At 44.2% G+C, this 12,329-nt stretch overlaps 1 protein-coding gene across 7 annotated transcripts in view; it reads right to left on the reverse strand.

The window, feature by feature from the left end:
- Nucleotides 1–6,420: 6,420 nt before the first annotated feature.
- Nucleotides 6,421–12,329, reverse strand: part of LOC123361996 (amyloid beta precursor protein) — a 322,259-nt gene continuing 316,350 nt past the window's right edge. For all 7 annotated transcript variants that reach the window (XM_045002229.1, XM_045002228.1, XM_045002225.1 and 4 more), the window contains one exon: nt 6,421–7,213. In XM_045002229.1, the coding sequence (XP_044858164.1) occupies nt 7,112–7,213 (102 nt within the window). In that variant the 3' untranslated portion in view covers nt 6,421–7,111. The remainder of the gene's footprint in view (nt 7,214–12,329) is intronic.

The following is a 12,329-nucleotide window of genomic DNA, read 5'->3' on the forward strand; positions in this document are numbered from 1 at the left end:
CGCTTGTTCAGGGAAAGCCCGTGGCGGGCCGGGCCGGGTTGTTTACCTGTCCCGTCCGCAGGTCCGGCCAATCGCGGCTCCCACTGGCTGCGGATCACTGCTCCAGGCCAATAGGAGCTGCTGGAAGCGGCGGCCAGTAAGTCCCTCAGCCCGCGCCACTTCCAGCAGCTCCCATTGGCCTGGAGCAGTGAACCAGACCCGCGAATGCGGCAGGTAAACAAACCAGCCCGGCCCGCCAGGGGCTTTCCCTACACAAGCGGCGGCCCCAGTTTGAGAACCACTGGATTAAATAAAGGAAACTCCCCTCTCTGAAGTCAGTGGGCGCTACTGGGCGGGCGGGGGGTGGGGGGAAGGGAAGGGGAGGGCGCACCTTTGGAAATCAAGCCACATATTGAAGTGTTTGAATGTGGATTTAGAAGCTGAACTGTAAGCACCTATTTTTAAAAGTCCTTGATCTATGAGTCATTTACCTGGCCTAGGATGAGCTCTGCTCGGTAACCTGGGTATAATAAGAACCTTCCTCTTTGTCACCTGATATGTGTAGGTTATTCTATAGCAGTGTGTCTCAACCAGGGGTACATGTGTCTTAGGGGTATGCAGAGGTCTTCCAGGAGGCACAGCAACTCTTCTAGATATTTGCCTGGTTTTACAACAGGCTACATAAAAAGCACTGGGGAAGTCAGTACAAACTAAAATTTCATACAGACAATGACTTGTTTATGCTGCTCTATATACTATACACTGAAATGGAAATACAATATTTATATTCCAATAGATTTATTTTAGACTAACATGATAAAAATGAGCCAGTCAGCAATTTGTCAGTAACAGTGTGCTGTGTATTTTGTATTTTTATGTCGGATTTTTGTAAGCAAGTCATTTTTAGTGAGGAGAAACTTGTGGTACATAAGACCAGTCAGCCTCCTGAAAGTGGTACAGCAGTCTGGAAAGGTTGAGAGCCACTGTTTTATAGCACCCTCCAGCACAGTATGGAAGTGATGCACATTGCTATGTGTATGTGCAGAAAGTTTAACAAACTCAACTAATGAGCTGTGTAAGCCACATACTATAATATTTTGACTCCAGGGGCAGTGGTGGATGCCTGACGGGAATAGCACTGGCTTTACCTCCTCTAACTTAATAGCCAGAAAGGGGCGTCTGCCACCGAGTCTGGAACTGGAACTCTGGTTCAACCCACCGCTACACATAAGGCAGCTCTGCTGCGTTTGAACTGGTCAACTTACTATCTGGTTGGACAGATGCCGCCCAAGTAAGGGATCCTGCATTCAAAGCTGACACTTTTAGGTGCTTTCCTTTGTCCCCTGCTGGTCTCATCATCTTTTGCTGTGTACTTGTCCCAGTTCATTGATTAGCTGGGGTTATTCATGTTAATGTTGTCTTTACACATTAATAAGCTCATGGAGGTGGTAAGGGACAGTCAGAATGGTGCTGTTATTAGTAAGAGCTGGATACTAAAGGGCGTTAAACTCTGTAAATGCTAGGGGCCTGTTGTAGCGCCGATAGCAATAGGGTTTGTATTAAGACGTGGTAACTTTCATGTGTGGGACAATTTTTATTTATAAAAAAGCTTTGAATGAAAAGTGGTATGTCTTGTATACCTTAAACCAAGGCAGTAATATGGTGATGTTTCTACATGAGCCCCCATCCCCTTAATGTTGCTCCTGTGCTCAGCTGCATTAGGAGAGTGTCTCATTATATGAATACCTCCCACCATGCAGTGTGCAATATGAGTTGGGCATTGTTATTCAAAGCAACTACATTTTCTGTAATTGGGATTGTACTGAATTATGGTTTTATGACTGGGATTGTCTCTAACGACAGATGCACATATACCATTTGTGGATTACTCTGCACTTAAAGGTAATTTTGATAGTGCTCCTTTAATGAGCCTGCCATACATTGAATTAGATCCTGTTTATATTGAAGCCATACACTTTCCTATAGTCTTGTATGTACACACACAGGAAAGCTTTTTGTATGCCTGTAGGTGGCATGGAAACACATGATGCGTGCAAGGGAACAGACCCAGTCCTGGTGTTTGTGGAACTCAGTACAAAGTAAGGGGGGGGCAAGGTCCCATCCGGTTGCCTGCGTTTCTGCTCTGACTACATCTCCAGTGTGTGTCTAGCATCCCTTGGCATTGCCTGTGACTTTTTCCCACTGAGGATCTGTGGCTTTTCTGACCTCTCCCAGATGGGCCAGGAGCCAGTAATGAAACTATAGCAGCTGGGAGGACAGTTAAGTGAATTCAGCTTCTTCCATGACTCATTATCACCGCTGTTAGAAAGTGGTACCAGGCCTCTGAGGAGCCAGCTGACTGTTCTTAGCCAGAAATGGTGGGCTCCTACAGGCCTTAAAGCCACTCCTACAAGGGGTTAGAGGGAACTGATGTTTCCTGACTATTAGGGTATGGCTACACTTGGAGCTGTACAGCGCTGAGAGTTAAACCCGCCTTCATACAGCTGTGTAGGGAAAGCGCTGAAGTCTGTCCACACTGACAGCTGCCAGTGCACTGTCCTGGCCTCATTTGCAGCTGCATTGGGAGCCGTGCATTATGGGCAGCTATCCCAGCGTTCAAGTGGCTGCAACGTGCTTTTCAAAAGGGAGGTGGGTTGGAGTGTGACAGGGAGTGTGGTGAGAGAGTGGGGTTTTTGGAGTGCTGAGTGTGTCAGCACACTGCCTTATAAGTTCAGACACCCCTGCCCTCGCCCTGCTTCTCACTCAAAGCAAACAGCATGTTTGCTTTTTCTCTCTGAAAGGGAGCTTTGAAAAGGCACTTCCGCATTCCTGCAGCCAATCACAACAATGAGAAGAGTGGCCACTTGATAAGGGGATTATCACAGCAGGTTAACTCCTCGTTCACACTGACACCCGGGAGTTGTACCCAAGGTGCAGCAAAGTTATTCATCTCGGGGAGGTGGAGTACCAGCAGCACTGTAGCCGCAGAGATACAGCACTGTACATGCCTTGCCAGTGTGGACGAGGAGTGAGGTACAGCGCCCTGGGAGGCTTTATTGCGCTGTAACTCACAAGTGTAGCCAAGGCCTGAGGTGATCAGTCTTAGTCCTATGCAGTAACAGTATTTTGCATAGAATTTGCCGTGTTCCCAAAGGCTTTGCAGTCTCATTGGAAGTCATTTAAAGCTGATATTTTCAAAGGAGCCTATGAAAGTTGGGTGCCAGCTCCCATAGGGTGGCCACTGCGCACCTAAACCCATGTTCAAAACTCCACAGCCCTCAGACGACTTTATGCTTAGAGTTTTGAAGTCATTGACATCCCTCCTTCAGTGCATCCCATGCACAGCTTTGGAGTTAGGAGGGGCTAGCCTGAAAATCTGGACTAAAAAATACTGCAGAGACCATTTCTGTTGGATGCAATGGATAGAAGGGGGCACCTGCAAACTGACACACTTCATGTGCGCCCTCCTACCCAAGTTACTTTATTTATAACACATGTATACATACCCCAGGCTGCAACCAAGTGTAAATCAGGTCATGAAGCTAGGAGGGCAGTAGGAAGAGTGTTATGCATAGTAAATGCCCCCATGTGGCAGAGTAAATTGTTACAGGGAAAAAAGAAAGATAAAAGCAAACAACCCCAAGCCCTTTGAGAAGCTGGACTTACCTGGAAGCAAGCTTTGGAAACTGTGTTTCCTACGTTAGGCTATGGTATGGTCCAGCTGGTTTCAGGTACTGACAGAGTGGGGAGGGGAGCAGAGCCCTGGTCTACACTACACACATATGTTGGTATGACTGTGTTGCTCAGGGGTGTGGAAAATCCATGTACCTGGGTGACGCAGTTATACTGACAGCACTCCCCATGTAGGAGTTGTCAAGGTAGCTGCTAGGTAGCATATATGAATAAGATGCCAAACTTTTCCATGCTACTGAGAACTTGAGTCTCTTAGCCTGCAATGGAGAAGTATCAGTGGATTCTCAACGCCTTGCAACAGTGTTTATAGTCAGGTGGCTAATGCAATTATCCCACATTAAACCTTAAATAGTTTTTCATGCCTTTCTAGCTTCCCTAAAAGCAGGAGAGAGAGAATTACTGATGGCAGCAAGTGATTAGGAAGCACCTCTGCTGCGTGGGACTGTTCACAGTCCGTTTGCGATACCTTGTACAATATGGAGTAGTAGTAGTATTACAATAGTAGTGGAGTAGTACTGCATCAGGGCAGCAAGGGGTTGATTCACAGGTCTGAGATGCTGCAACATCTGACGCCTAGACACCCTGCCAACTAGTGGAATTCACAACCCCGAGTTAGGTGCCCAAACTCCCTCTACAATGCGTCGAGAAAGGGAGGTGCCGAACGGTACGTCTACAGTACGAAATTAATTTGAACTTATTTTATTTGAATTTTCGGAAGTGATTTTATACATTCGGTGTTGTGCGTCCCCACTAAAGCGCGTGAATTCGGCAGAGTGCACCCACAGTACCGAGGCTAGCATTGGATGTCGGAGCGGTGCACTGTGGGTAGCTATCCCACAGTTCCCGCAGTTCCCGCCGCCCATTGGAATTGTGGATTAAGGGTGGGACCTCAAGAGACACCTACGTGAGCTAGCACTGAAATGCAGCGGGGCTTAGGAGCCAGATCCACAAAGGAACATAGGTGCCTAAATCTGTGGTTTAGGCATTCAAGTCCCAATGTTAGGCATGATTGTGAACCACAACACCCCCCGTTTAACTACTGCCTAAAGTACCTACATTTTCACTGCAAAAAGTGCCCATGGCATGTGCGTTTCTGCCTCACTGTGGGTTTCTGGATGCCTGTCTTCAGCCTACACCCTGATGTGATCCTCAAACCAGGGGAAAACAGACATTCCCCTGCCTGAGCTCAGAGTATGTCTGCTGGCTCTGGCCCCATTCAAAACCTGGCTGGAGGAGAAAGTGCCCCTCTTGCAAGTCTCATGGCAGATGTCTGCTCACTCACCTGAGATTTACCAGAGGCTCCCCTAATTCCTCTTTGCCTGATGTGGAGAAAGGATTTGGACTTGGGTCTCATGTTGCAGAAGGGTGCTCTAACCACTGGACTATAGGATCCCTCAATCTCTCCCGTGGAAGCTGTTCCACTTTAAGTATTTATCCACAGTGGAACAGCTTTCCCAGGAGAGACTGAGGGACCCCACATCAGTGGCAAGAGCACGCTCCTTAGGCTTTGATAGAGGGGGAAGACTCTTGTTCAGGCAGAGAGGGGGATTGAACCTGGGTCTCCCGTGTGCCGGGATGTACTGTAACCACTGGGCTAAAACTTGAGGTGGGCAGCACTACCACCTCTTCCTCTGCACAGATTTGGAACTGGCCCTGATCTAGTAGGTGGCCTCTGAGCACACCTACCAGATCATCCACCTACGTCACCTGCAGTGCCTGAACATCAATCTTACCCTGCTTCGTGGCTCACAAAAGGAGAGAGAGGTACAACAGCTGTGTATTACCTGGTCATTATCATGTGATTCATTCTCTTCAGGCAGGCCCGGGGAAAGCAATTTTGTCTTAGCCTTTGCAAACCACATATTGGTATTGTGGGAAAAGAAGAGCTGCGGAGCAGATATGCTTTGCTGCAGCTGTCAGGACTGCTGACTGATTGCCTACAGCCCAACATTACATTGATCTAAATGGGACGCCACTAGAGTGCAACTGGCACAGCAGGATCAGTGGAGGAGCAGTAGTAACGAGACCCACCTTCCAGAGAATCATGCCTGTGTCATGGGTGTTACTGTGTGTACATCAATCTGCACACATTTATACACGCTATCGGGGGTGGGTGGGTGTTGGAATTACACAATCACACTCCTCCGGGAACACATTTATTTACATTAAAACACTCGCATACAAAGTTGAAAAATGACATGTTAGAGGGGAAGGGGTGCTAAGGGCCATGTCCCCTCCCCATACTGCCATTTTGTTCCCCTATATTCAAACTGTGGATGTTCTGGTCCATATCCGCTTGCAGGAAAACACCCCTGCCCTCCGGCTCTATGAATATTTCATGTTACTGTTTAAGTTACTTGGGGGGAGAGATAGCTCAGTGGCTTGAGCATTGGCCTGCTAAACCCAGGGTTGTAAGTTTAATCCTAGAAGGGGCCCATTTAGGGATCTGGGGCAAAAATCTGTGTGGGGATTGGTCCTGCTTTGAGCAGGGGGTTGGACTAGATGACCTCATGAGGTCCCTTCCAACCCTGGTATTCTATGATTAACACACCTATTTCTTCCTCCAAAGAAAACTCTTGTCCAAAGGTTTTTTTCTTAATTTATTTATGTAACACAGTGTAGAAAGCTATCAATTCATAAGCAATGATTCTGTACAATCATCCTGCAGAGACAGTTGTAGGATCCCCATTAATTTTCAACCAGCAGGCACTTTTTCCCTATGAAAGTGCTCACAATTAATAGGGATTCTTTTTCATTTTTAATTTTTATTAAAAGATCAAAAAGGTACATGGAAAAGAAAAGAAGTTTACCTTCCAATGCCTAAGGTGTGCACATAAAACAGGCACAAAGAAACAAATGTGTATTCCCAATGATTTCTACATCACTAATACAGCAGAAGCAACCATCTGTACAATAAAATGCAACTGCAGAAGAAAATAACTCATCTGGAATACTTTAAAAAAAGTAGTTTTACTTTAAAATGCCTAGTGATCAGAAAAAAAACTCAGCAAAGAGAAGCAGCTAAGACACAGGAAGCATCCCCCATCAATTCTTTAAAGCATATTTCAAGTAGGACTTAATTTTTGCACAAATCACAAGAATAATATACAGCTGGCTAAGGGGCCACATGATAAATAATTGGGAAAGAGAATCTATCCATGCACTAGTTAAATACAGCTAAACTCTTTACAGTACACAAAAAACATTCATTAATAATGTAGTGTAAAGACTGAAATGTAAAGAGAGAAAATACATTACTGATTTTTATTATTTCAAGTTCAGGCATCTACTTGTGTTACAGCACAGCTGTCAAAAGGCGATAATGAGTAAATAATAAAACAGAGTGTTTTTGTTTCTTTCCATGTTATTCTATAACCGAACACCGATGGGCAGTGAAGCAATCATTTTGCTGTCCAACTCATGAGGCTGTTGTGGTGTTCTAGTTCTGCATCTGTTCAAAGAACTTGTAGGTTGGATTTTCATAGCCATTTTGTTGCATCTTGGAAAGGTGGCGTTCCTCTGGTGTCACTGCTGCATCCACCTAGAGTGGGGGAGAAAACGGGTCGTGGTTAGGTTTCCTCTGGTCCATACAATGGCTCAAGTTTACTTATTCCTCCCACTCCTCTCTTTTATATTCTGAGCTCTCATCAGTACATTTAAACACACATTTGAAAGCTCCAACCTCATAGGAAAGAAAAGCAAGCAAAGGGCTCACTCCTCAACCTTACCATCACAGGAAAAGCCTCAGTAGGGAGGTAAGTCTTGGAGCTTGCACAGGTCAACAGACTCTGGCCCTGATGGACCAAATTCTAGATGGGACGGTTCTCCAGTGAACAGGGCACCACAAACCTATGGTCTGTTAGCTCTCACCTCACCTAAACTCAACAACCAGCTTAAAGAAAGAGAGAGACTCTCCTCTCAAAGATATCCAGGACCCAAATCATGAAGGGCTTTATGGATTAACACCTGGAGTAGCACCTGGGAATTATTAACTAGAAGCCATCACAGAACTTCTCTAAAGAGTAACTTGCAGGCAGGTAAGCTCAGCCCTGCTCCTACTGCCTTGGCCTGAAGGAACCTCCCTCTTGATCTAGACAGCAATGGTTTGCCTCTCTGCTGCTGTAACCTGCAGTGGTTACGTTTGCTTGAGGATCTGGCAACCAGCTCAGCGAGACACCAGCTTCTTTCTGCAATGTGCTTACGACTACTGCTTGCCCCTGCTCCAAAGAATTTGCAACCTGACAGACAAAAACGGGGTAAGGAGAGAGAGTTTGCATCCTGTTTCCCTACCCCCTTCATCTACTGGCTGTCTTCCAGGTCGCAAATGCTTAGGTCTCTCTTCCTGTGCTTGCAGAGAGAGCCTGGCGCAGAGGGTGTGTAACTAGAATCTCAATAATACAAACCACCTTGGCAGAACAGTAGGAGGTGGCTTGTGCTGGACCCTATTAGACACCGTCTAAAGTTGCCAATTGCGACCTTTCAAATTCACTAATAAAAATCTAAGGATACTGATGAGGGCCCACAATCAATAATCCCATAACATTTAATGGGGAACACATCCTCTTATTCCAGGGTTGAATTTGGTCCCCAATATCAGCGCTTTGTTTCTGACCCAGTTAAATATTTTCTATTTAACTAAAACTGACTGTTGATTTCTTAGCAGATAGGAACAATGACAGCTCAGTGATTGAAAGTCATTTCTGAGTACCCGCTGCTCCATATATTAGTTTCCTTCAATGAACGTTATAGTAATGTAAAACTATACCACATTAGAGGTGGTGAGACCAGTCTCTAAATGTTAAAACACCTAATTATCTCCACTGTGTGAACTGCATAACTGTTGTGCATTCAAAACCTACCATCTCCTGGCCAGCTTCCTAATTACCTATTAAAACAGAGCTATTCTATTTGCTATCCTTTACCTCTAGTGTTTGCTATCTCCCTTAAAAAAATAAAAAATCAATTCTATCTTGTCAGAAGTCTTAAAAGCAGGAAGGGCACAGAGGGTTCTAAACTACTCTAAAATATTAGCTATGAAAATTTTAGTGTGAATTTCTGTAAGTAATGACCTTTAGCAAAAATAACCTTTTATTTTTAGCATAAAATAACCTTTTGGATAATGGAAAATGTATTCTCTCAAGAAATCTTACATAGCAGACTAGTTTAGTCAAACCTTTTGATGAATAAGTAAAGGAGAAGTGCTTATAGAATTGTAGGACTGGAAGGGACCTTGAGAGGTCATCTAGTCCAGTCCCCTGCACTCAAGGCAGGACTAAGTATTATCTAGACCATCCCTGACAGGTGTTTGTCTAACCTGCTCTTAAAAATCTCCAATGATGAAGATTCAACAACCTCCCCAGGCAATTTATTCCAGTGCTTAACCACTCTCACAACTAGGAAGTTTTTCCTAATGTCCAATCTAAACTGCCCTTGCTGCAATTTAAGCCCGTTGCTTCTTGTCCTATCCTCAGAGGTTAAAGAGAACAAATTTTTCTCCCTCCTCCTTGCAACAATCTTTTATGTACTTAAAAATTATGCCCTCCTCCCCAGTCTTCTCTTCTCCAGACTAAACAAACCTGATGCCTGATTTTCTTGAAATATGATCTACAATGCTGGAAATATTTTAGCGTGGGAAGGACAAGACTGTCCCCCTTTAAAAGTTATGTTACTTGAAGCTCCAGAGGAAAATAACGGATATATTGTTCCACACTCAGGGCAAGTGCAAGCTAATCTACTTATTTCTGTGGCCACGTCTGCTTGGGTTGTGATTTAGATTACATCTCGCATCTCACAGTATCTTCTCATCAGAACCATTTCCTACCTCATGTTACTCACTGACTAAAAAAGAAAAGACTGTCACATGTAAAAATACATCAGGTGACTTGCTGCATCACAATCAGTCCTATTTTATCATCCATTCTAAAATCTTCTCCCCCCACCTTTGTTCCAATTTCAACTGACTGTAAATCGCCTTTACAGAAATCTCTGTATGTGTCAGAATAATCCTTTCCCTTCTCCATCAAGCAAGATCACCAACTTTAAGGGTCTGACCTTGCTGCTACAGGCAGGTCGTTCCATAACTGGCTACAGCAGGGTTTCTTGCCCTCTCCCTTGGTCGTTATTGGAAACAGGATATTAGATGGAATGGATCACTGGTCTGATATGACTTGGCACTTCCTATGGTCCCTTTTCTGGAATGTAACTGGACCCTTCTCTTGTTAAAATATTGTTATTAAAGAGTGCTAGGCTTTTTAAAGCTGAGCCAGCAATGAGCAATTTTGTTATATGTAAAAATGTACACAAGCTGTCTTGGAACAAAACTGAAAAGTGTCTCTCTTCAGTCAAGCTGACAAAGCACGTGGCTTTGTACAAACCAGCTGCTGGCTAGAGAGGAGGCTCGCTCTTTGCGCTGTTCTTTTACATTTCCCTAGCTTTTGAGACTAGGAACAAATCTTTCATTTTCAAAAGAAAAAAAAAACATTTTTATAGTGCCAGAATATTACTGTTTCTTTCAGCTGGTTCAAGCAGCGGATGAGTGCTCGGCTTAGCTGTCAACAATCATTCCAATTTATCAAGGGCAGGGAAGCCCTTGGGAACTTCACATCCTGTCTCCTCTGCCCTCACAGCCCCAAGAGACTTCTGGTACAATGACTTGCCCAGCAGCTAGCGTACAATCCTGCCCTTGCATTTTAATGACACTCTCCGGGCCTGCCAGTGTTCTTTCCTACCTCTCCTAGAGAGTCCTCATTACTATTTCCCACAGGGATAGCAGCCCTGGCATTAGTGGGCTTGGTGAGAGATAGCGGCAGTGCTGCAGGCTCTGCCCACAAAAGATTCTCAGTAATTATCTCCAGGCTAGTTGGCTGGCTCCTGCTGTTTAAATACCCTCTCTCCACAGGTTACCACTTGCCCTATCCATGGCTATATTGTATCTAAAACCTGGCCAGGACTATGTTCCACCATCAGGCTTCTGTACAACATTTTTAATTACAATGATGAAATATTCATATTTTAGTACTGCCCAGTAGAGCCAATCAGGCTAAGTGTAAGATCTTCGGGGCAGAGGCCATCTTTATGTTCTGTGCTTATACAGCGCTTAGCGGAGGTCCTAGGCCATGACTTGAGCCCTACACTGTAATATAATACAAGTAATTAATAATAGGTGTTGTGGTGGGTGTTCTACAAACACGTAAGAGGACATTGTCTCTGCCCAGAAGAGCTTACAAATTTAACAGTATTAAACTATGTGAAAGTTATGACAATGTGACGATTAAAACTGCGGTTTGCTAACATGGTCCAGTGTCTGGGACATTACGGAAAAAGGAAAGCAAATATGGGAAATAAAAACTATAAGCATCCCAATAAGCTCATCCGGCTTGTACTGGAAATGACTGAGAAGAGAATGCAAGTGCATATGAAAAAGCACCCAGCTTTCTTCTTGAATGAACTACTGTACGGTAAAGTCAAAGAAGGTTCAAGTTTTACACACAAGAGCCAAAATCATCTATGATACAGGGATGACTTTGGCTAGTCCAAATCATGCCATGCAAGCCACAGGAGTGTTCACAACCAAAAACACTGTAATAGGAAACTCCCAAAGGACAAGAGATTCAAGGTCAGATGGAGGAAGTGTTGGGCTCTTGGGGTGAGAGACTAGGGATCTCTACATGTTACAGCATAGACCCCATGTCCGACAGGACAAACGTGCTAAATGGTGAGGAGTCCGGTGGCACTTTTAAGACTAACAGATTTATTTGGGCATAAGCTTTCATGGGCTTATGCCCAAATAAATCTGTTAGTCTTTAAGGTGCCACCAGACTCCTTGTTGTTTTTGTGGATACAGACTAACACGGCTACCCCGATACTTGGTGCTAAATACTTGCCACTAGACTGGCCGTGGGCAAAAAGAATTTGGGCTACAGGACTGTTCCATGGCTGTGCTGTACTCTTCTTATTGAAGCTTTAGACAACACTGTACTGAACTCTGTATGTTGTTTTAGCTTTGAGCTCCTCATGTGATTCCTTTGTTCAGAATCAGAGGGGAGGAGAAGCACACAGTACAATCTGCATGAGATGTGAGACAGAATGAGGAGATTAAATGAATAAAAAGAATGGAGAGTAATCAGATGCAGAAACAGATAAGACTAAAGAATGGACAAGAAACTGAAGAGATAAGCAGGAGCATCATAAACAATTGTATTGTAAGGGCAACAGCAAGAGGTGTGTCTACGAAACCATGGCAAAACTGAGTAAAATATTCCATTTTAAGGCAAAACCTACATTTGATAAGCTAATTTATAACACATTCCCAATCATCACCAAATCATAGACTCTATAGATAGAAAAGACTTATTAGGACATCTAGTTTCTCTCCTAGTCAGTTTTCACTACTGTAAATTTTCTTGTAATTCCCCCCCCCCCCCATTTTGTTTTAGAAGTGTCAAATGATAAGAATTCTTCTGCTTCTTTGGGGGTGATTATACCCGACTCACTGATCTCTGCCAACCCCACTTTTAAGCCTCCGTTTTCCTTCTTTGTTACTTCCTTTTACCCATTTTATGATGCTACATTTTTTTCTCTCTTCTCGATCGTTACAAATTTCAAGTATTTGTAGACTTATGTCTCATCGTAGTTATTGCTCTGCCAATCTATACACA

Source organism: Mauremys mutica, chromosome 1 (assembly GCF_020497125.1).
Source record: "Mauremys mutica isolate MM-2020 ecotype Southern chromosome 1, ASM2049712v1, whole genome shotgun sequence".
In the NCBI taxonomy this organism is placed as follows: Eukaryota; Metazoa; Chordata; order Testudines; family Geoemydidae; genus Mauremys; species Mauremys mutica.